General features: G+C 60.7%; 9 protein-coding genes across 9 annotated transcripts in view; 4 read left to right on the top strand and 5 right to left on the bottom strand.

Moving 5' to 3' along the window:
- The window catches only part of GGTG_10200 (hypothetical protein), a 3,743-nt gene extending 606 nt beyond the window's left edge, over window positions 1–3,137 (top strand). Inside the window, exon 2 of the mRNA XM_009228066.1 lies at window positions 54–3,137. Coding sequence (XP_009226330.1) covers window positions 54–780 — 727 coding nt within the window. The 3' untranslated portion in view covers window positions 781–3,137. The remainder of the gene's footprint in view (window positions 1–53) is intronic.
- Window positions 763–3,123, bottom strand: GGTG_10201 (cytosolic Fe-S cluster assembly factor nar-1). Its single transcript, XM_009228067.1, has one exon. The coding sequence runs from the start codon at window positions 2,739–2,741 to the stop codon at window positions 927–929; it is 1,815 nt and encodes a 604-aa protein (XP_009226331.1). The 5' UTR covers window positions 2,742–3,123; the 3' UTR covers window positions 763–926.
- Window positions 3,138–3,273: 136 nt separating the features above from the next.
- On the top strand, window positions 3,274–4,519 carry GGTG_10199 (hypothetical protein). The gene is made up of 5 exons (XM_009228065.1): window positions 3,274–3,490; window positions 3,568–3,685; window positions 3,758–3,862; window positions 3,955–4,010; window positions 4,115–4,519. Exons 1-5 carry the CDS (start codon window positions 3,485–3,487, stop codon window positions 4,337–4,339), a joined length of 510 nt encoding a protein of 169 aa, XP_009226329.1. The 5' UTR covers window positions 3,274–3,484; the 3' UTR covers window positions 4,340–4,519.
- On the bottom strand, window positions 4,387–6,711 carry GGTG_10198 (hypothetical protein). The gene is made up of 2 exons (XM_009228064.1): window positions 5,975–6,711; window positions 4,387–5,892 (listed from the first exon to the last, which is right to left on the bottom strand). The coding sequence occupies exons 1-2, from the start codon at window positions 6,465–6,467 to the stop codon at window positions 5,234–5,236; spliced, it is 1,152 nt and encodes a 383-aa protein (XP_009226328.1). The 5' UTR covers window positions 6,468–6,711; the 3' UTR covers window positions 4,387–5,233.
- Window positions 6,712–6,759: 48 nt separating this feature from the next.
- GGTG_10197 (hypothetical protein) lies at window positions 6,760–8,845 on the top strand. Its single transcript, XM_009228063.1, has 4 exons — window positions 6,760–7,589; window positions 7,657–7,790; window positions 7,855–7,973; window positions 8,064–8,845. The coding sequence occupies exons 1-4, from the start codon at window positions 7,221–7,223 to the stop codon at window positions 8,528–8,530; spliced, it is 1,089 nt and encodes a 362-aa protein (XP_009226327.1). The 5' UTR covers window positions 6,760–7,220; the 3' UTR covers window positions 8,531–8,845.
- Window positions 7,981–11,020, bottom strand: GGTG_10196 (mannan polymerase complexes MNN9 subunit). Its single transcript, XM_009228062.1, has 2 exons — window positions 9,479–11,020; window positions 7,981–9,399 (listed from the first exon to the last, which is right to left on the bottom strand). Exons 1-2 carry the CDS (start codon window positions 10,574–10,576, stop codon window positions 9,379–9,381), a joined length of 1,119 nt encoding a protein of 372 aa, XP_009226326.1. The 5' UTR covers window positions 10,577–11,020; the 3' UTR covers window positions 7,981–9,378.
- A 506-nt stretch (window positions 11,021–11,526) lies between these two features.
- GGTG_10195 (proteasome component PRE2) lies at window positions 11,527–13,366 on the top strand. Its single transcript, XM_009228061.1, has 2 exons — window positions 11,527–11,988; window positions 12,088–13,366. The coding sequence occupies exons 1-2, from the start codon at window positions 11,854–11,856 to the stop codon at window positions 12,805–12,807; spliced, it is 855 nt and encodes a 284-aa protein (XP_009226325.1). The 5' UTR covers window positions 11,527–11,853; the 3' UTR covers window positions 12,808–13,366.
- GGTG_10194 (glycoprotease pgp1) lies at window positions 13,217–15,358 on the bottom strand. The gene has a single exon (XM_009228060.1). The coding sequence runs from the start codon at window positions 15,282–15,284 to the stop codon at window positions 13,428–13,430; it is 1,857 nt and encodes a 618-aa protein (XP_009226324.1). The 5' UTR covers window positions 15,285–15,358; the 3' UTR covers window positions 13,217–13,427.
- Window positions 15,359–15,559: 201 nt separating this feature from the next.
- GGTG_10193 (hypothetical protein) lies at window positions 15,560–20,029 on the bottom strand. The gene has a single exon (XM_009228059.1). The coding sequence runs from the start codon at window positions 19,309–19,311 to the stop codon at window positions 15,880–15,882; it is 3,432 nt and encodes a 1,143-aa protein (XP_009226323.1). The 5' UTR covers window positions 19,312–20,029; the 3' UTR covers window positions 15,560–15,879.
- Between the last annotated feature and the right edge of the window lie 196 nt (window positions 20,030–20,225).

The raw sequence follows: 20,225 nt of genomic DNA, 5'->3' as shown, positions 1-20,225 counted from the left end.
CCCCCCTCCAAACCCCCGCCAACCCCGCTGACGCCGCTGAGCTTCCTCCCCAGGGACGCGCCCGACGACCAGCCCCAGTACCTCCCCGCCACGAACCACGTCAGCCCCGCCGCGCCGGCCTTCAAGCCCTCCATGAAGGTGCTCAGCCGCCGGCCCACTCCAGCTAGGGCACCAGGAGCCGGCGGCGGCGACGACTATGACGACGACGACGAGGCGAGGCGGCTGGCCGCCTCACAGCCGTCACCCGAGGAGGCCCGCCTCCGCCAGCAGCGCGAGCGCGAGGAGAGGCAGCGACGCTACGACGAGGCCCGCGCCAAGATATTCGGCGAGCCGGCGGCAGCGGCGAGGCCCGGCGCCGCATCCTCGGGCGCCTCGACCCCGGGCGCCGTCACCCCTCCCCTGCAGCAGCAGCAGCACCACCACCACCACCAGACGGAGGCCGCCTCGGGCAACGCGGGCGGGCGCCAAAACGGGAATCGCGGCCGCGGCAGGGGCGGGCGGGGAGGCTACAGAGGCGACAACCGCAGCCACGATCGCGGTAACGCCAACGACGGCCAGATGCGCCGGCCCCCGGGCACGCGGGAGCTCTACGACCCAAACTCTTCTCCCAAGCCGCAACAGAGGCGTGGCGGCGGCGAGGCTGCCTCCTCGTCGGGCACCACCACCCCGCGCGAGGAGGACCAGGTCCGGCTGCAGGCCTTGCGCTCGCCTAAGGGTCCCGAGGCTGGTGGCAGGGGCGGCTTTGGGTTCGCCAGGCCAGGTGGCGGATCTGACATATGACGTCAATCTCGTATGCCTTGACCATATGCCCTAACCGTATGATTTCATATGCTACGCGCCTCGTACGCTATGCTGCTATGGTTGCCTCGCTATCAAGATTGGGCGAGCCGGCTGACGGTGATGCCCACCAAACACTCTCCCGGATATCACCAGCCGCCTCCTATCTTGCCGGCTAGCTGAACTACCCTCTCACTATCGGTAATGTTGGTCTTTCCAACGTCGCTGATCACCTCACGATAGCTGGTGAACACAAGCTTATCCAGGGGCACGCCGGTGATCTCCGCCCAATGCGCCAGTGCGTTTCGCACAAAGGATTGGTTAATCCCGTCGACTAAACTGGCACATCCAGGCGCACCGCTGCCGTCTGCCCCTTGACTGGCTGTCCCGGATGGCTCGTCTCTCGCATCACTAGCCGTCGAGTCGTCGGCCGAGAAGTACGCCTCGTCCACCTCGGCCAGAAACTGCTTCTGCTCCTGTGGGCCTGGTTTACCGGGAAACCCCCTTCGGGTCGCAACGACTTGATCGTCTGCTTTCACCTGGCCGCCCCCGTTGGTGCAGCCTCCAGGACAGGCCATGACTTCAATATATGCATGCTCCACGCCTCCAGCTCCCCCGGGCCCGCCCCCGCCCCGGCCCGTCGGCACTCTCCTAGCACTACCGAAGGGCTTGCCCCCCGGCATTCGCGACGGCTTGGCTGGCTTTAGTTTTCGGACGAGGTTCTGAATGTTGCGGAAGCCATAGTACCTTGCCGCTCGGAACAGAGTCTCTCCGGAGGCTGCCACCACAGTGTACTCGACCACGTCCACATTCCTGCCTCTGGCCGTCTCGAGCCTAGATCCTGCGTGCGCCGAGAGCACGTCCTGCAGGATGTAATAAAGGTTCCCACCGGAGCTGCCCGCGGCCGGCAACGGCCTCTTTCTGCTGTTTTGTGGGAAGAAAAATTCATTGATGGTGCTGTCGGGAAATAGTTGCTGTCGCAACGACGAGGCGGGCAAGCTGAAAAAGTCGATACTCCTCGATTCAGTGAGCATAAATATCTCCTTGCTGGTGATAACACAGTCCACGTCGCGCGTCCCACGGCCTGGCGCACCGTTCCCGGCCCAGACTGCTTCTGTTAGCTCCTCGCGGCTAGCCTCAAGCTTCTTGTCGAAACAAGGCATGATGGAAAGATGCCATATGCGGTCGGGTGGAATGTTGAGCACGCGGCTCAGTGTCGTCTTTATCAGGGTGCCAGTCAGGGCTTGCGGGGACTTGACGCGGGACAGGTGGGGTAGGACGTGCGGGTGCGTCTTCTCGGCGTAGCATACCCAACCGGGGCACGATGCTGTGAGAATGGGCTTCTTGGCCAAGGCCGCGTCACCTGTCTGGTTGCGCCCGAGGACTTCATCTGCGCCCAGAAGCAGGCAGGCGTCACGCGCAGCATTGGTGTCGACAACCCACTCGAACCGGTTCCCCCATTTGCCACCAGCCATCAATCCCTCTGGTCCCATCAACAGCCTGTCCAACATGCGGCCGGCCTGACTCTCGGACACCCCCTGGCTGCAGGCGGCGGCCAGACTTGCCCTCGACTGGGGCGACACGCTGGCAACGAAGAGGCGGCGGGCCGGATCCTCCAGCCCGTCGACCGAGAAGCGACCTTGGGCGTCCGGCCCCCTGACCTGCAGTGCGGGGGCCGAGTCCAGGACGCTGAGCAGCTCCGAGTGGCTCTGCAGGCTGACCAGGACGGCCTCGGCCGACGTGACGCAGCCAGAGCAGGCGAGACAGTCGGTCAGGGATATCTGGGCGGGTGCGCCCGCGCCAGCCGACGATGCCGCGCCCGGCTGGCCATCTAGTATGACCTCGTGCTCGAGGGTCGGATCGCCAGCGGGCTGGCTGGGCGGTAGGGTCTCAACGGGCTTGATGCAGGCGACGCCGGGGCTGATGAAGTCGTTTAGGTCGTCGACCGAGAGGATGGCACTCATTTTGACCGTCTCGCGCCCCCGGCCGCTGGGAGAGGTGGGAATGAGATGGCTTTTGGTAGCTGCGGGTCGCGTTCCGGGTTGGTTCGAAGGGGATGGCGAAGTGGGGGTTTTCCGAGATGCGGCTTGCGTCGGGGTCCTATTCTGTGATCGCTTACCGTCCTACAGGCGGCAGACTGGGAGTTTCAAGCTGTAACTCGGGCTAATTGCCACTTTTTGAAAAGAAAGATTTGATGTTTTTAATGTGTTGGATAGAGTAGCGAGAGCCGCAGAGGAGGGGCACACCTGGTGGGCAAATGCGACCTGACAAATCTCAAGAGCAACGCGCCGAGCCGGAGACAGTCCTTATCGACAAGTTTTCTGCGCCATGCCGCCGGAGATGCAGCGTCCTCCCATGCGAGCGAGATCGGCGCGTCCGTGGTGGCGGGAGGCGTGGGCGTGGGCGTGCACGTGAGTGGGGGGTGCGCCCAGCCTGTCCGACTCGTTGGATTAGCGAGCCGTGAACTCAGCGCGACGATGACGTAACCTCTTTCGTGGCCACTCCACCATTCATCGTGCCGTGCTGTGCTTCATAAGTGCATTTGAGTCGGCAACGCCAATGGGTTTCTAACTGTAGCTCCTTGCTATAATATTGCTATTTGTACACCTGGTTAGCCAGGCCGCAGCATTTCACTCTTCAAGCTTGCCCAATTCCCATTGCCTCCTCGTGTCTTCCATCCTTGTAAACAGTAAAGAGAAAGACAAAGATGGAGGTCAGCCAAAGCCAATCCCCTCTCCATTACACATCACTTGTTATACAGCCGACTAATACCCACGCTCAACCCTCCAGGCCATCTCGGCATACAGCTTTGGCAGCCTTGCCTGGTTGGGGCTGCAGTCGGCCCCACTCCTCCTCTGGCCATCCTTCATCAGCGGCATGCTCAGTCCGGAATACACTCCTACCAACGGTATGAGACAAGAAGGATAAAAACATGGATGAAACGCGCGTGTACATGTGTGGGCTAACCGTCGTCGCACAGCCGCCGAGATTTACTATGCCCGCCAACTCGGGCTCGCCCAGCTGTGCGTGGGGTTGTTGACCGTGGTTCTCTCGGGGGCTCTACCCCTAACGTCCGCGGCGGATGGTAAGGAACTCAGGGTGTTGTGTTGTCCCCGTCGACGACTCATGATACGGTGATGTTGACAAGACTGGTACTTTTTTTTTTCGACTCGATAGGCCCCGAAGGGTCAATATCGCCTTATGCCGACGCAGTCGTGCTCGTGTCGACGCTCGTAAGTCACCACCGCCCCCATGTTCTTCCACTGCCTCTCCTTCCGCTTTCCCCAACGACAAAACTGTAAACAAAAAACACTCACATCGGCAACGCCGCGTCCAGTACCACGCCGCCTCGGCCTTTTACAGCTACCTGCGCTTCAGCTTCAGCGGCGAGACGGGCTTTGCGCTGGGCGTGGTGGGGAGCTCGGCCCTGGCCGCCTTTGGGCTCTGGTGCCTCATGTTCGCCGGCGACAAGGGGAGGCGGAGCAAGCGCACCGGCGCCGACAAGAGGACGAGCGGCTTCCCCTTCCGGAACGTGGAGGCGGACAAGAGGAAAGGCCGCTAGGGCTGGCGGCGGTCCGTCCTATTACCATTCACTCGTCGGGGGGACAGCACAGGAGATAGGATATTGGTACAATTATCAACTCATACCGCTGCTCTATGATAATGAGACGCCGTTTTCCGTCCCGAGGCTGTGGTCAAATGATCCCGAACAAGGATAAGACCAGGGAAGATAGCAAGAGAGAAAGCAAAATAACGCCAGTGCTGTCCCAAACAAACCGCCTCGTGCATCATGCATTAAAGCTCCTGCCCAAGCCCTTCGAAATGTGCCCAAGGGGTACTTCCCCAGCAATGATAGTATCCCATAAACCCGACGCTAATGGACCAAAACAAACACTCGTACACGCGACGGTAGCGCATTTAGGGAACACCCGCCCTTGATTTGCCCGTAGGCCACTGGAGCCAAATGTACACCAAAGACCGCTCCCTTTTCATATTTACCCAATTCTCTCCGCTGCAAACCGAGGGCCCTGTCGGGCTCTGGTCTCGACATGGAGACTGAGTGCTGCGTGCTTCAGCTCAGCCAAAGGGCCAAGGCGTGTCAAAACAAAATCAAATCGAAGGGTAGAGGCGCCATATATATTATTCCGTTGACTCCCCGGCTGTGGCTGGCTTAATTCCGAGGGCCCTGTTGTTGGTTCTCGGTCGGTGGGCGAGTGCGAGGCCTTAGACCTAATAGCGGGTCCGGCCTGAACCGTCGCATAGACCGCAGGTATTCGTTCCAGTCAGCCTTGGTGAATCCGCTGAATGCCTGACTCCTCTCCTTCGAGGATGCCTGCTGAGCCCGGGAGTGCTGTGCCTGGGGCTCAGGTCTGTTGACGCGCGCTGTAGAGGCGGCTTTCGGCGCCCGGAGAGAAAGGGCATCGATATCGATGGGCGAGCGACGTGTTCCGGACGACTAATCCTGGTTGCCGTCCTCGGTCCCTAGAGTACCAGCTGCATCGTCATCGTCCCCATTGGCCGAAGGTGCGGCGCTCGGGGTGGCGGCAGCATCGGCGTCGGCAGCAGTTGCTAATGCGGCGCCGTTGGTGAGCATGGCACCCGGGGCGAGGTGGACATCGGCATCACCGTTGAGGACGGCCTGGCGGCGCTCGTGCCAGCCCATCTCGTTCTGGATGACCTGATGCAGTAGGATCTCCTTCTCGAGCCAAGCGCGCTTGTAGCTGGCCTCGGCGCGCTCAATCTGGCGCCGCAGGTCCTCGCCATGCTCCTCGGACCACTTGAGCTGCATGCGACAGAGCCCATGCAAGCGCTGGAGTGGCATGCGCAGCTCGTCGGACGTGAAGCCTTGGTCCTCGTTCATGGGCGTGAGCAGGCCGTTGGAGTCATCGCACCCCCCGGTGGAGCTGGCGTCGTCCATGGTTGAGTCCTTGTGGCCGGCGGCGTGCGACCTCGGCGTCTTGATGACGATCATGAGCGGCTTGCCCGATTTTGTTGCGGAAGCCTGGTTCTGCATAGACTTGGGAACCGGGTCTGATGGCCGCAGGGCCTCGGTCTCGTGCACTGTCCGCATGTGTTTTGCGAGAGCGTCAGAACGCGTGAAGGAGCGGTCACATTCTGTCGTGGGGCGCAAGAGTTAGCAGAGGCACAGAAGTAACAAATAGAGCATCACAGGTCAAGAGGAGCCGGACAGACGTACCGGGCAGGTAGCAGTAGAAGGGCTTCTCCCTGGTGTGGCTGCGCATATGCGCCTTCAGCGCGTAGCCGCTTGCATGCTGCATGCTTTTCCTCGCGCATCCCACCCACTCGCACGTATACTTCTTCTGCTTGCCCTCGATGTGGTCGTTATGGATGTGCTCAACCAGGCGGTCCATGTTGGCAAGATCGCCGGCGCGACAGCCCTCCCAGGCACATGTGGTGACCTGCTCCTGCAGGTCGTCGTCCTCGGGGCGGGAAGGGTTGGTTGGGGAGCTGGGGATGTCGCCTGAGGTGTCGGAGGAGACGGGCGACAGGCCCTCGAGGGGGTCGTGGTCGGCGGCGGCGACGGCGGACGATGCGGTCGAGACGTCGCCCAGGCGCGGGCGTTTGGCTGGCGGCAGGCTCTCGCCGTCGTGCGCGTCGTGGTGGAACGCATCAGAGTCGTCCATTGACGAAAGCGGCGAGTCCATTGGCGAGTCTGTGGTCCTCGCCATTAGAAACGAGTCTGTCGATGGGAGGAGAGCGCGCGCGTGCTGGATGGATGTCTTGAGGAGTCGTGTCTTGGCCGAATTCTGGGGGTTTGGGGATAGCCTCAGGTCGCACGTCCCGGGTGCGTCCAGGGTTGGTGAAATTCAATGTCAGCTTGTTGCTGCTTCTGCTCGCCCAAGGTTCTGCCGTCTTTGGCATGGATGGGGATGTGCGCTGCAAAGTGTGAAAGTGACTTCCGCCCGACGCCAGACCCCTGCCAATCGGCAAGATCCCTGCAGCATCCACTGCGGCGTCACTCGGAGCTGGGGAGTTTTGAGACGATTGAAGTGAGCGAGGGTTGGCGTGGGATTCTGCCGCAGCAAACAACGAACCCTTTTGGCGCCTTCACGAAACAAAATCCGAGTTACCAACCTTGTCTACTTGTGATTCTTCATATATATGCGCAGTGTTCAAATATCGCCTGAGTTCAATTCGCCCTCACCAGCCCAGCAAAGGGTTGCCACTCTACGCGTCAAGCAAGCATCAACGACGAGCCACGACGCGTGTGGGCGGAGCGCCGCTGAATTTCTTGTCCCCACCTCCAACTGGCCCGCCGCCATCGAACGAAGGACGGAGCTTCCAGTGGTGGTGACAGCTAGAAAACTTCAGCCTCATATTCTATAACCACGACGGCCCAATTATCGCCCTGGACCTTTTCTCAACTAGTAGGCGCAAATACCACATACCGCCGACATATAGCCACCGACCTCGTCGCCGCCATGCCCCGCAAAAGCGACGCCGCTGCGGCCGCGCGCAAGAGCGACGCCTCGGCAGCCAAGTTTGTGCTCGCCGACAACGACGGAGACGCACCTGTTGCCGCCCCTCCCGCCGTGGCCTCTCCAGCATCCCCCAAGACAGCAAAAACGGGCAAACCAACGTCTGAAAAGTCTGCGGCCCCAGCAAATATAGCCCCTGCTCCAGCTCCGCCCGCCGCCGCACAAGCAGGTGGAAGTAGCGCAAAGGAGAAGGAGAAGGAGATGGAAAAGGATGCAGGCAGCGAGAAAGACAAGGAGAAGGAAAAGGAGAAGCCAAAGGAAGGCGGCGGTGGCCATCCTCAACAGTCTGTTAAGGATACGATGCCCATCGAGGTGAGACCAAACCGACAGCTTTCCATATGTACCAGGGCACAGGTCACTGACCATACGGACGACATAGGATCTGTCTCTTCCCAAGTCCATTATCACTCGACTAGCCAAGGGTGTGCTGCCCTCAAACACCCAAATCCAAGCAAATGCCATCCTGGCCATGACCAAGAGCGCTACCGTCTTCATCAGCCATTTGGCCAATGCGTCAGTTTACCCTCATCCTTGCCACTGATCTGGAGCTTCTCTGACTTTAGTATCTCACTTTTAGGTCTAACGAGATCACCCTGGCACAAAACAAAAAGACTATAATGCCACAGGATGTCCTAAAAGCTCTCGACGACATCGAGTTTGGCTTCATGAAGGAACAACTCGAAATAGAATATGAAAGTGCGTATCCGGAGCCCATGCATATATCGCGGCGCATGGATGTGACTTTGTTGTCAAATTTTCTAACCAGGATCCTTTTTTCTTCTACAGAATTCAACCAGACTCAGGCCTCAAAGCGCTCTTCATACCGGAAGAAGGTCGCAGCCGCCAAGAAGGGGACAGGGGCGGACGCCTCCGTGCTCAGCGCGGGCGGCGAGGAGGGCGATACCACGATGGCTAGTACCAAATCGGCGGCAACCGACGACGAGCCATCGGCGCCACGCTCCAAGAAGCAGAAGATTGCGGCGGCAGGCGCGGCGGCCGCAACAGGAGCAGCCGTCGCCGCGGGTGCTTCCTCGTCCAGGATGGACGTTGATGATGACGAGGAAGGCGAGGACGAGGACGAGGACGAAGTGCAGGAAGACGAGGAAGACGAAGACGACGAGCAAGGAGAGGACGAGGAGGAAGAAGAGGAAGAAGAGGACGAGGGCGAGGAGGAGAGGGAGGATGGCGAGGACGGGTCTGATGTCCCAGAGGAAGAGGACGAAGCGCTCGACGACGCCAACGACAGCGAGTAGGCGTTCCTTTGATATCATCGACTTGCTTTGTATGAGATCAGCGTTTGGGGGGTTAGACGAGGACTACGTCATTCGGTCCCATTGCTCTCTGAATATGTAGATAAGCGATAGCTGTGATAGAATAGGGGATACCCATGGATACCTATGTTTTCGTCAATACCGAACGGTATAATACAATGGGCACCAGAATGTTGGTGAGGGGAAATTGAATCCCAAGACAGGCAGTGAGGCGCCTGGGTACCTACCTGGTGTAGATGTGATATGGAATCGACAAGCAATGGTAAACCGGAAAATAAAATGAACAAAACATAGTTTGACGCCATTCGCCTTGGGGTGTAGCCTTTTCTAATTCAGGCCAACCGAATGCCTCACCCTCACCCCTCGCCTTTGTATGTAGTGTTCATAATAAATACCCGCCCATCTAGGTAGGTGACTGTAACAAGTACTCAGGGCATGGTCATGAAAACCGAACCATCCCACCAGTGCCGTCTTGGCCTCGTATATGAACGAGTACTCGGGACATGGTCATGAAAACCAAACCATTCCACTAGTGTTTTCTTGGCCCCGTGTGCGAACGAGACGACCGTTCACTGAGAACTCCCAACAATGGCGGAGACGCATATGATCGTCTCGAGCTCGCCCTCTTAAGTGCCCATCGGGGAAGCACAAACACACGAAACCCCCTTTTTCGCTGGGGTTGGCCATCATCATAGCCAGATATGAACACACATAATATCACTGATATAGGTCCCAAAAATGTCATGGCTGCCATATCTTCTTCGTCTCTTTTCTGAGATCGTCGGCGGCTGCATATATCCGTCGTGACCGCTTCGGCGCCGGCTCGATTATTATTCGTTATAATGATAAACCTGTATTCAAGCTCAAAATTAGCAGATGGCCCTATGGGCTAACACTCGCCACCAGGAGTCAGTCTCGTGCCAAGCTCACCTTGTAGTTAGGAAGGCCGACAGATTGCCAGCCCAACCTCTTCGCCATCTTGGCGAAACCCTCAGTCTCGATGAGGTGGTAAAAGGAGAAAGGCGGAAACATGGCACCATCGCGGTGGACCTCAGCCTTGACAAGCAGGGCAGTTCCGCCGACGCCATCTAGGGGGATTTCGTAGTGCGGCCCATCCTCGGTGGTCATGTATGCCATGAGGGCACGGTAGGTGGCCAGCTCCTGGTAGCCCTCGACCAGAATCTCGTCCGGGCCCATCTTGGCGGCGAGCTCGCGGGCCCTGTCGCTATCCTGCCAGTTGTTGAAGTCGTAAGGGCGCTCTGCCATCTTGCCCTGCTCGTCCTTGTAGCGCTGGAAGCAGTTGGGGGCGATAACGGCCTGGTCATGCTTGGCCAGATCCTGGATCAGCGACGGAGGGGACTCGATGATGTCGGCGTCCAGCCACAGCACCCATGAGATGTCGGGACCCAGGGTAGTGAAGAGCACCGAGTTGCGCGCCTTGGACATGGCGGCCCTCCGCGCCTTTTGGTGCTCAAGTTTGTGGCGCTCCGCTTCATCCTGCGACTGGAGAGGCGCATCAAAGTCTTGGCGGAGGATAGCGACGCTCTTGAAGCGCTGGGCCTCGGACCCCTGTTGCGTCTTGGTCACCTGTGCCTGAAGCGCCACGGTGGCGGCGTTCCCTTCCTTGTTCTTGGGGAGGATGAAGGCAAGGCTGATGAGGTCGTGAGGATAGTTGAGCTGCATCAGGTTGTCCCAGTAGCCCTGGTAGAAGCGGGCCATGGGGGTTAGGATGAGAACGTGCTCACGGTTCTCGATGGGGGTAGGGGTAGTCGTGACATTGTTGAGCTGGTAGCGGGTCACTGGCGGCGGATTCTTGGGACCCGAGGCGGCATTCTTGCGGAAAGGAGATGTCGGGGGCGAGAGCGCATGTGATGCCGGCTCGCTCTTCCGGATGGGGAGTTTGGAGGTGACGGCGGAGCCAGAGGGGCTGGCCAGGAAGTAGAGGATGAATATGCAGAGCACGAAGCCGATCACTAGCGTGACCGGGTTCGTCTTCTTCATGCGGACGGGGCCGAGCGGTCGCGCCATGGTGACGTTCTGTCTGGGGGAGGGCGGCGGCTAGCCTCGGGGGTTAAGCGGCGTCGCAACGGGATGCATAGATGGCCCGGCGTCGCAAGGGGTGGCGGCACGGAAGGCGGCGACGGGCGCGATGGCCTCTGGTTCGACCAGAACAAGACGACGACGTCGAGAAACCGGCTAGGCAAGAGATGAGAATCGACGGTTGGCGTAAGTGGGTGTGGGCCTGGAGGCTGACTACCGGACTGCAAAAACGGAGCTGAAAGGAGCGACAAGAATCCAAGGAACAGGAATGATCGCAATGGCCTACACACTACGAGCCTGACCGCGTGCAGGCAGGCGCTCTGTAAAGGGCCTGTGGGAATGGCGGTTCGCAATGGTTGGCGATGGGAAATGTTGGCTTCATGCGACTTGTGTTTCGCGAGAACGACCCTGGGCCTTCAAGGTGGCTAAATGTATTATTCTGGGTCCCTTTTTTTTTCTCCCGTTCTCACATCCTGGAACATCCCGTCGGGCCCCGCTGGATAAGGAGGTCTCCATACAAGGCTTAGCGTGTGTCTAGCTTTTGTGCTTTTATTAAAAACAGTTTCAAATCTTTGGCGCTCCCTCCACCGCACTCTGTTTGGTCTTTGGACAGGTACCTATTCTTGCCCGCCTTTCCACGCTCGTTTAACCCCGTAAAATCAAGACCGTGCCAGGGTTTGCACGAACTCTCACGCGGCAACGACAGTCATGGCCCATCAAAAACTGGCAGGCGTTGCAGGGGCATGGAATGGCGCAGGGCGGCCGAGTGGGTCAGGATTTCGTGTCACTGTTCCATGACTTGAGAATAACCCACCGTATTGCTGGAACAGACCGAACATCGTAATCGAGCTGCCCCTGGGCCATGACATAAGCTGCTGGTGTGTAAAAGTGGGACATGACTTTCAGGCACCAAGGCATCGAATTGAAACCAGCTACCACAGCCTGGCACTGCAAGCCACCTGCGGGACGCGTGCTGGGGGGCTGCCTGAGCTTAAGCTCTCGCAATGGAGCATCAATGCATGAGGCCCTGAGAGCTTGACGACAGCCGCTCTCTGGACCCATCACCATCCGCCCAGAACAGCCCAACCCGCCAACCAACTCCAGTGTCTTTTGGGAGTTTGACTCGCCTCTCCTGCTGCTGTCATTCCGACCACCCCTGTTGGTTCCAGGAGCTGGGACGAGAATCCCAACCCCAGTCCAAAGCCCCGATCGTGATCGACGGAGCCGAGCGGGCTGCAGATAATACCACCGACCTAGTCGCCGCGATGGATACTCTAGTGGCCAAGTACAGCCGGCCGGCCTACCAGCAGAATGAGAGCTTTGCCGAAGACGAACAGCAGGACCTCTGTGACTCGGTGCCCAGCCTGTCGCTCAAGTTCGCCGTCCCGCCCGTAGCACATGTATGTCACCCCTCCCCGCCATCCCCTCGGAGGGCCGCTATTGCTCGACAGCCCGCAGAGGCATACGGTCGCTGACGCCTCTCTCCCCTCCGCCGCCAGCCCTCAGCCTGGCTCCGCGCCGCAACCGACGACCATGCAAACCCGCACTGCCCCATCAAGATCGCGCACGGCACCACCACGCTCGCCTTCCGCTTCCGGGGCGGCATCATCGTGGCGACCGACTCGCGTGCGACGGCCGGCAACTGGATCGCCTCGCAGACGGTGAAGAAGGTCATCGAGATCAACTCATGCCTGCTGGGCACCATGGCCGGTGGCGCCGCCGACTGCCAGTACTGGCTCGCCTGGCTGGGCATGCAGTGCCGCCTGCATGAGTTGCGCCACAAGCGCCGCATCTCGGTCGCCGCCGCCTCCAAGATCCTCGCCAACCTGGTCTACCAGTACAAGGGCATGGGTCTGAGCATGGGTACCATGTGCGCCGGCGTCACCAAGGAGGAGGGGCCCGCTCTCTACTACATTGACAGCGACGGCACCAGGCTTTCTGGGAACCTGTTCTGCGTCGGCTCCGGTCAGACGTTTGCCTACGGTGTCCTCGACGCCGAGTACAACTACGAGCTCTCAGATGAGGACGCCCTCGAGCTGGGACGCCGCAGCATCCTCGCCGCCACTCACCGTGATGCTTACTCGGGTGGTTTCATCAACCTATACCACGTCAAGGAGGAGGGCTGGGTGAGGCACGGCTTCAACGACACCAACCCCATCTTCTGGAAGACCAAGCTGGGCAAGGGCGAATTCACCAACGTCACGAGCGAGCTTGAGTAGAGAATTAAACTGGTCTGTCTTTTTGCATGGCCCACGTGTCCTCTGAAGCTCTACGATGATCGGGGCCCAGCAGGGACACGGGAGGACCGGGAAAGTTTGCGTTGATGACTGGACGAAAGCTCAGGACGCTGTGGATAGGAAAGCTACAGATAGATAAACAGCGTCTGTTGACTTTTCTTCTCCTCACCTCGCCTCCTCATTTCCACAGTGCTCGGCCAAAGACCCTGGCGCATTGGTCCAGCTCTGAGAAGGGAAGGGAGAGAGGCGGGCGGGCTTTAGCGGTCTGCAAAATACCAACCGATGATCAGGACGCAGATGTTTTCCTTTTTCCCCTCCCCTCCCCCCATCCAATCCTCAGTTCTAGAGCCCATGGGTGATTCTGTGTGTTCGATGTTGGCAAAGGCACATTCGACAATCAAATGACGGGGTGCTTTTATCTGGGTATTTATCTATAATACATGACACCACCACATACGGTCGGTAGTGCTCCTACAGAAGATGGCGGGCTTTACTTGTCCGACACATCCCATAATGTCCATGTTGAACACCTATATCTTACACACACCAAAAAGGAAAAGAAAAAAAGCCCCTGTAAAGCCCCCCGAGCCCGTCAGTCACCATCAGGCCTCCTCCTCCGTCCCCAAGCGGACCCATCCGGGAGGTCCCATGACGCCGCCGTCGGGCCCGTCCGGGTCGAGCCCCCACTCCTTGAGGGCCAGCACGGCGCCGTCGGTCGTCCAGCCGCGCTCGTACATCTCGACGCCGGCCCAGGCGACCATGGCGGCGTTGTCGGTGCAGAGGCACGCCGGCGGCGCGACGACGCCGACGTGGCCGAAGCCGCGCGCGTCCAGCATGGCGCGCAGCACGTGGCGCAGGAAGCTGTTGCTCGCGACCCCGCCCGACACGACGAGCGTCTGCGTCGTCGTGGTCGTAGTCGTGGTCGTAGTTGCAGTCGCCTCGGCCAGGGCGCGCCGCTCCTCCTGCAGCGCCATGATGGCGCGCGAGCCCAGGTTCTCGAACAGGAGCCGCATCACCTCGCGGGCCAGGGCGCGGCGCTCGGCGTTGCAGAATGCCGCGTGCGACGGGTCTGTGGAGGAAGCAGCCGAGGGAGATTCCGCATGGGAGGCCACGTGTTCTGGAGAAGGGGGCCCGGCGGCGGGCGTAGCAGCCGTCGGTGCGTCAGAGGCCCTGGCCAGCAGCAGATCCCTCCCCTCCTGCGTGCGCTTCTGCACGACGGCGATGACGGAGCCCAGGAAGCCGGAAAAGTTAAACTCCATCTTCTTCCCTTCGCCCCCCGGAGGCGACAGAGCCCACGCGTACGTGTCGCCCAGGCCGACGCCGTTGGGCGCGGGCCGCCTGTGGCGGAGCGTGCGGAGCTCCTCGGCGCGGCTGGCGGGCGGCCGGTAGTAGCAATCGCCGTCCGGGTGGTTGTAGCCGGCCGGCCCGTCGGGGAAGGCGAACCGCTCGAGCAGCTCGCCGAAGCTCTTGCCCTCGATCCCGGGGTGCTGCTGATGATGATGTCGGCTTCGTGACTCCTCCTCCTCCTCCTCCGGGAGCAGCCGCTGCTTCTCGACCCACTCGGCGGGCAGCCACGCCGGCGGCAGGATGGCGCGCGCGGCCTTGTCTAGGCAGTCGCCGATGGCGATGTTGTGCGCCTGCGCGAGGACGCGGTGGTCGGCGAGGGAGCCGCTGCGCACGAGCAGCGTGTGCCCGCCCGACACAAGCAGCGTCAGGAAAGGGAAGGCGGGCGAGATGGCAGCGGCGGAGGAGGACGGGCACTCGCTGTTGGCCAGGGCCGAGACCAGACGCGGCGTCAGGGCGTGGGCCTGCATGTGGTGCACGCCGACCAGCGGCACCTGCCACGCCGCCGCCAGGCCCTTGGCCAGGTTGAGCCCCACGGCCAGGGCGGTCGGGATGCCGGGCCCGCGCGTGACGCTGACGAAGTCGGGGACCCGGCGGGTGAGCCCGTCTCCGGCGTGGCGGAACGTCCTCGCCGGCTGTACCCCCGCTAACGGGTCGGGCGGCGGCGGCGGCGGCGGCGGCGGCGGCGGCGGCGGCAGGTGCCCCAGAGCCTTCTCGACCAGGCCCGGGAGGCGGGCCGTGTGCGACGCCACGGCCACGGCGGGCTGGATGCCACCGAAGCGGCGGCAGTCGGCCGTCGCGCGCTCGTGGAAGAGCAAGCGGGCCGCGCCGCCCTGCTTCTCCATGACGGCCACGCAGGCGTCGTCGCATGACGTCTCGATGGCCAGCGTCAAGAGGGGCAGCGCGGCGCGGGTCTCGGTGCTCTGCGTCCCTGCCCCTCCCGGGTGGGTTGTCACAGGGCTTGGCGGTCTGTCATCCCTTGTGTTCTTGGCGGTGACGGATGAGAGGCGCGTCGTCTGCGAGCGGCGGACGGGAGGCTGCAGGTGTGCTGCTGCCCCTGACCGGGCTGGGGCCAGGACGGCCAGGCGGAGCCCGCAGAGACGGAGCGAGGGCATGGAGAGGATGGGGGAAAATCAAAAGAAGGGAGAGAGTGCAGTCATGGCATCGTCGTTTGATGTCCAGGCTAGGGTGAATATCAATCCAAGCATGGCTGATATTTGAGCCTTGTGTTGGAGAAGTAACGCTGAAAATCTAGAACCTGTGCGCAATTGCCTCTTTGGGCACAACCCACCATCCACCAGCAAGCTCTCCTCACTGACATGGATGCTGCAGCACTAGAATCGCGCCTGCTGTTCAAACATTATTCACGGTCGAAACACTCATCCGAGGATATTGCGAATTTGTTGTTCTGGTTATTTTCTTTCACCGTCTGCCGGCACAACAGCAGAGAATTGACAATCTAAAAATTATGGAGCATTCCCTCGGCCATCGAGGCCTTTTTGTAGGCAAGCCGACACCACCTGAACTCCGACCATGGGAGATGCCTCTCCCCCACAACGCTTATGCTGTAAATGCATCATGATGCCAGGCCTATAGGTTACATCACAAAGAGAGAGAGAAAAATAGGAAAAATATCAAGTCGGATCCTCTTCAGCCTGCCAGGGCTCGCCTTCTTCATCGTAACTCATGCGTCGTCGTCTTCCCTCTCCCCTACACGACGACGCTGCCGCCGAGGTTCAAAAAGTTGGTCCAGGCGCACTTGCAGCCGCCCGTGCCGCCGTCGATGCCGCCGTAGCTCGGGTTGAATTTCAGCCCACGCGGGTTGACCCACTCGCCGCCGGCGCCGACGTTGTTGAACTGCAGCCCAATGTTGCCCGTGTCGAACTTGCCGCGGTCCGTGATGTTGTACGTCACGGTGCCCTTGCCGTCGCGGTCGCCGCCGTGCGTGTCCTCGCGCACCGTGATGGGGTACGGGAACGTGCCGGGCCGCCGCGCCTCCCAGGCCTCCTTCTCGGTCAGCCCCTCGGTCGCGCGCCCGTCGCGGCTGAGCAGCCGCGTGCTGTTGCCGCGCCGCGTCCAGATCTGCACGTGGAACCGCGTCCACCCCCAGACCACGGCGTTCTTGGCCTCGCCCGGCAGCGCCCCGCCGTCCCGGTCCGCCGGCACCTCGCCCAGCCGCGCCGTCTCGTTGGTCGGGCCCTGGAGCGACTTGACGTAGATGGTCTTGTTGAAGTACGTGTAGAAGCCGTAGTGCTCCGTCTCGAGGCCCCGGTCGAAGAGCCGCAGTGGCTGCTGCAGTACCTGCCGCGGGATCATGCGCGCCGGCGCCGGAGTGCCGTCCGCGTTGACCTCGGGCCTGGGTACGAGCCTGTCCACGTCGGACGGCGCGGCGCTGCTATTGAGGAGCGGATCGAAGTACGAGACGCCGCTGCCGAGACCCCGCCGCGCGAGCATGTTGGGACCCGCCGACGAGTTGAGCGACGGGAGGAAGCTGATGAAGAAGGGAGTCACCTCGCCCGCCTTGCGCTCCGAGCGGATCTTGTCCGTTGTGTTTCCGAGGAACCACATGTCCTGGAAGGACGGCGGCGCGGGCATAGGCGTAAAGTTGGGGTTGGCTGCCGCAGCACCATCCCGCATAAGTAGCGCCCTAATACCAGCCGCTGCTCGCGACGTGAGCGTAGGCCGCTCCGAAACTTCCTGCTTGGCCGCCCTCCTCTCCGGTCTGCGCAATCTCGAAAGGTCGCCGCCCAGATCCGGCTCCGGAATGGCTGGGCTATGTGTCTGTGCTGGCCTCTCGAACCCGTCATTAACCTGTCCGGTAGGGAGCGGCGTGAATGTCGGGGCTGCTCCGTCCGGCACATTCCAAAACTGTCTCGTGCTGTTGTCGAACTGTATCTGGATCACGAACGAAGGCTGGTTCGCCTCGTACGGTTTATTTGCCGCCTGTTGGTCCTTTGGGAGGGTGCAGCTCCACAGCGTCGATGGCGCCACGCAGCTCGTCACGGTCTCCGAGTTGTCGGCCCCGACGACCGTCAGGACGCCCGTGGGCACCGGCGGGTAGTTGGTCAGGTTCAGCCAGATGGACTCTTGCGGTGCCTCCTGAGTCTTTTTGGGAAGCAGGAGCACGAGCAGGACGACAATCAACACAATGAGTAGGGTCACACCCACGCAGACGCCCAGCCACACCCGGCGTCTCTTGCGACCCTCGCGACCCGACCGCCCGTAGCAGCCGCTTTCAGGAATACAGCCACGCCCTCTCCAGAAGCCACCGGCCTTGTGCGCCACCGCGTCCTCCTTCTCGTGCCGCTGCCGCTGCCGCTCCACCCTCGCCGCTGGTGAGTTGCCAACGGCGGCCAGAAACTGGTCGCCGGTTGGATACGTCCCAGGAGCGCGGGTCGGCAGTGGCGCATCCCTGGGCTGGGTCTGAGCGCTTGGTCGATCCGCCGCCGGTGTCAAGGGAACCTCGGTCATGTTGATAGCGCCCTGGGAGGTCATCGTGTTCGCCAGACCTGGAGTTACAGGTCCTGGGGAAGGCGGGAATTGTGGGCACATGGGGTGGCCTGGTGGGAATACGGCCCGGTACCGCAAGGGGCCCTCTTTGTTGGGGGGTGAGTACGGGGGAGGTTGCTCTGCCAGTGCCTCGTTTTCTTCAACAAGAATCCTTGCCTTCTCTGAATGAGATTGCGGGGGGTTCTCTGAGGCCTGAGTGCCAGTCCCAGTCTCAAACCTGGCGTTGGGCCGCGAGTTCGGAGTAGCTCTCGACGAGGACGGAATTACCGGAGACGGTTCCTGGTTGGCCGTTTGCCGCGTCATGTTTGCAACAGCCACCGAGATGCTCAAAGGCCTAGCCTCGGTGGCGCCGGCCAGGTGGCCTTTTTTGGTGTCTTTCCCAACCCACCACTCGTCGGTATCGGCGCTCTTGTTGGCGGCTTGCGGTTGGGTCTCCTGGTTATGCGGCTTGGGCTTGAATGGGTTGTTGCTGGCCTGCTCGATGGCAGGGGTGACGATGCCCTGCTCAATGAAAGGCGTCCGGATGTGATCCCACCATCCATCGGGGGTGCTAATGGAGGTGGCGGGCGACCTCGCATGTCCTCTTGACTTTCTCGACTTGGTCGATTTGGTCGTGGGCTTCCGCGAGAGAATCGGGCTCCCATCTTCTTCGAACAGAGTGACAGGCGTGAAGTTGTCGTCATACTCGTCTTCGGCCTGGGCGTCCTTGAGTCGTTGCCTCTCCCTGAAGCTGAGAGCGGCGGCGGGGACGGCAGGGATGGCGGGAACGGGAGGCGCATTCCGCGCGGCGCTCCCGCTGTTGGCCGTCTGCGGGGAGAGAGTGGATACTGTTCGCGGCGAGTCGGCGTCCTCGGTGTCCGGCGACCACACCGAGCGCATATGCGCCTGCTCGTTCCTCTGGCCTGGTAGGTATCTCTGATTCCTACCGGGCCACCCCACAGGTGTGTCTGCCAGAGAGCTCTGGGGGCTGGCGGCAACCCGGCTCTCGGCTTCTTCAGATGGAAAGGCGAGGCCGATCATTATGGGGCGATCACTCGGCGACAGATCCTGCTGCGCAGAGCCCGACGCGCCCTCGGCCCTCAGTCGCGACATCCTCGACTTGCCGCCACCCACCTTGGAGGTCGGTGTTTTCTTGAGCCAGTGCCAACTACCGACCGAGGATTGAGACTGATCGCCCTCCAAAGCCTTAAGGGCAGCGATGTCGGCAAACTGCCCATGCCTGGGATCGGCCTCGGCGGACATCTTCAGCTGCTGCTGCTGCTTGCGGAACTTTGTCATGTCCGTCACCACCTTGATGCCCACTCCCCTGTTCTGGGCCATTTGCCTCGCCCTAGACTTGAGGCGCGTTGGTCTCGATGCGGCAGCATAGGCGTTTTCGGGAAGCAGCACGCTAGACTTGCGGGACGGAAGAGGGGCCTTCCTCAACCGCGGCGACAGCGAGCCCTCGGTATCTTCCAGCACCACGATCAATTCCTCGCTGTCGTCTGCCATGTACGGGTCTTCGTCTGACCAGTCCTCCCAGTCGTCCCTATCGTTGCTGTAGCTGGGGGCATCGGGGAACGGCGGGTTCGTCCTGTGGGTGAGACTATGGCTATTTTGTGCCAGCTTCGAGCCAGCCATGGTTGACGCCATTTTCGAATTAGTTGGGTAGATGTGGATAAAGTGGTGTGTTGGTGTGTAGATTGCTGATTTTGGCGCTTGGAGACAAGAATCCAAAAGATATAAAGATCGAAAGTAGAGGTAGACTCTAGGAAGTTTTGCTCAAAAATGATATGTGAAAAGATTGGGACTCATGGGGGAGTCAGGAAAGGTCAGAATATTAGACAGACTGATAGTAGCTGCCAAGGTCTATTCAGCGTCAAAGGGTGGCAGCAGAACAATAGCAAAGCGGGGTGGATTATGTTGTTGTGAATGGGCGTGACTGCTATTGAGGATCTGAATGCCCGGATTCCATTGTACTCAAAATAAGTCAATGCAAAATCATAAACTCGGAAAGAATGGAGTGAAAGAGAGGACCAGTAAACACTACCACCAGTCAACGAAAATATGGCCGAACACAATGCAAAGGAGAAGGAAAGGAAAAACGACGAAAAGGAAAATCGAGATGAGGTTCGAGAACGAAGTCGAGGACAGCAGCGGGGGATTAAAAGAGAGAAGGCGCTGGGGCCTGACAAGATGGCCGCCTCGCCAAGCTGCCCTGCTCCGACTGAGGAACTGGCCACCCACACACCACCCCCATCCGCTCGGAGCTGGCATCGGCCGCTAGTAACCTGCCACCTGAACGGGGGTCCTACTCGAGCCCGACAGCTCGTCGCTCTGACTGGCTCGAGCTGGTCCGGCCCTGGCAGCATCTAGAAGGCGTTGCAAACGTCCGGGGCGAGGAACGCAGGGGGGGGCAAGAGGTTTGCCTCAGCCCCCGCCGGCCTGGAAGCGCGGACTGGCTGCCGCAGCCCTCGCCCAGACGCAGTATCCCCATCTCGCTAGGTCTCCAGGCTGCTGGTTGGTCTCCAATGGCAGGACGCGATAGCCGATCGCTAGTGGGCGGG

The sequence above is a fragment of the Gaeumannomyces tritici genome (assembly GCF_000145635.1).
Source record: "Gaeumannomyces tritici R3-111a-1 unplaced genomic scaffold supercont2.5, whole genome shotgun sequence".
NCBI classification, from domain to species: Eukaryota; Fungi; Ascomycota; class Sordariomycetes; order Magnaporthales; family Magnaporthaceae; genus Gaeumannomyces; species Gaeumannomyces tritici.
This window is presented reverse-complemented; position numbering and strand designations above follow the sequence as displayed.

What these genes read in the sequence shown, in the direction of transcription:
- GGTG_10194 (XM_009228060.1), bottom strand. Translation starts at nt 15,284, where the DNA reads ATGCCCTCGCTCCGTCTCTGCGGGCTCCGCCTGGCCGTCCTGGCCCCA.
- GGTG_10201 (XM_009228067.1), bottom strand. Translation starts at nt 2,741, where the DNA reads ATGAGTGCCATCCTCTCGGTCGACGACCTAAACGACTTCATCAGCCCC.
- GGTG_10196 (XM_009228062.1), bottom strand. Translation starts at nt 10,576, where the DNA reads ATGGCGCGACCGCTCGGCCCCGTCCGCATGAAGAAGACGAACCCGGTC. An exon ending in TCGGCCTTCCTAACTACAAG is followed by an intron (nt 9,400 to 9,478) that starts GTGAGCTTGGCA and finishes GCTTGAATACAG; the next exon opens with GTTTATCATTATAACGAATA.
- GGTG_10199 (XM_009228065.1), top strand. An exon ending in GGAATACACTCCTACCAACG is followed by an intron (nt 3,686 to 3,757) that starts GTATGAGACAAG and finishes GTCGTCGCACAG; the next exon opens with CCGCCGAGATTTACTATGCC. An exon ending in CCTAACGTCCGCGGCGGATG is followed by an intron (nt 3,863 to 3,954) that starts GTAAGGAACTCA and finishes TCGACTCGATAG; the next exon opens with GCCCCGAAGGGTCAATATCG.
- GGTG_10197 (XM_009228063.1), top strand. Translation starts at nt 7,221, where the DNA reads ATGCCCCGCAAAAGCGACGCCGCTGCGGCCGCGCGCAAGAGCGACGCC. An exon ending in AGGATACGATGCCCATCGAG is followed by an intron (nt 7,590 to 7,656) that starts GTGAGACCAAAC and finishes CGGACGACATAG; the next exon opens with GATCTGTCTCTTCCCAAGTC. An exon ending in ACTCGAAATAGAATATGAAA is followed by an intron (nt 7,974 to 8,063) that starts GTGCGTATCCGG and finishes TTTCTTCTACAG; the next exon opens with AATTCAACCAGACTCAGGCC.
- GGTG_10193 (XM_009228059.1), bottom strand. Translation starts at nt 19,311, where the DNA reads ATGGCGTCAACCATGGCTGGCTCGAAGCTGGCACAAAATAGCCATAGT.
- GGTG_10198 (XM_009228064.1), bottom strand. Translation starts at nt 6,467, where the DNA reads ATGGCGAGGACCACAGACTCGCCAATGGACTCGCCGCTTTCGTCAATG. An exon ending in CTTCTACTGCTACCTGCCCG is followed by an intron (nt 5,893 to 5,974) that starts GTACGTCTGTCC and finishes GCCCCACGACAG; the next exon opens with AATGTGACCGCTCCTTCACG.
- GGTG_10195 (XM_009228061.1), top strand. Translation starts at nt 11,854, where the DNA reads ATGGATACTCTAGTGGCCAAGTACAGCCGGCCGGCCTACCAGCAGAAT. An exon ending in CCGTCCCGCCCGTAGCACAT is followed by an intron (nt 11,989 to 12,087) that starts GTATGTCACCCC and finishes CTCCGCCGCCAG; the next exon opens with CCCTCAGCCTGGCTCCGCGC.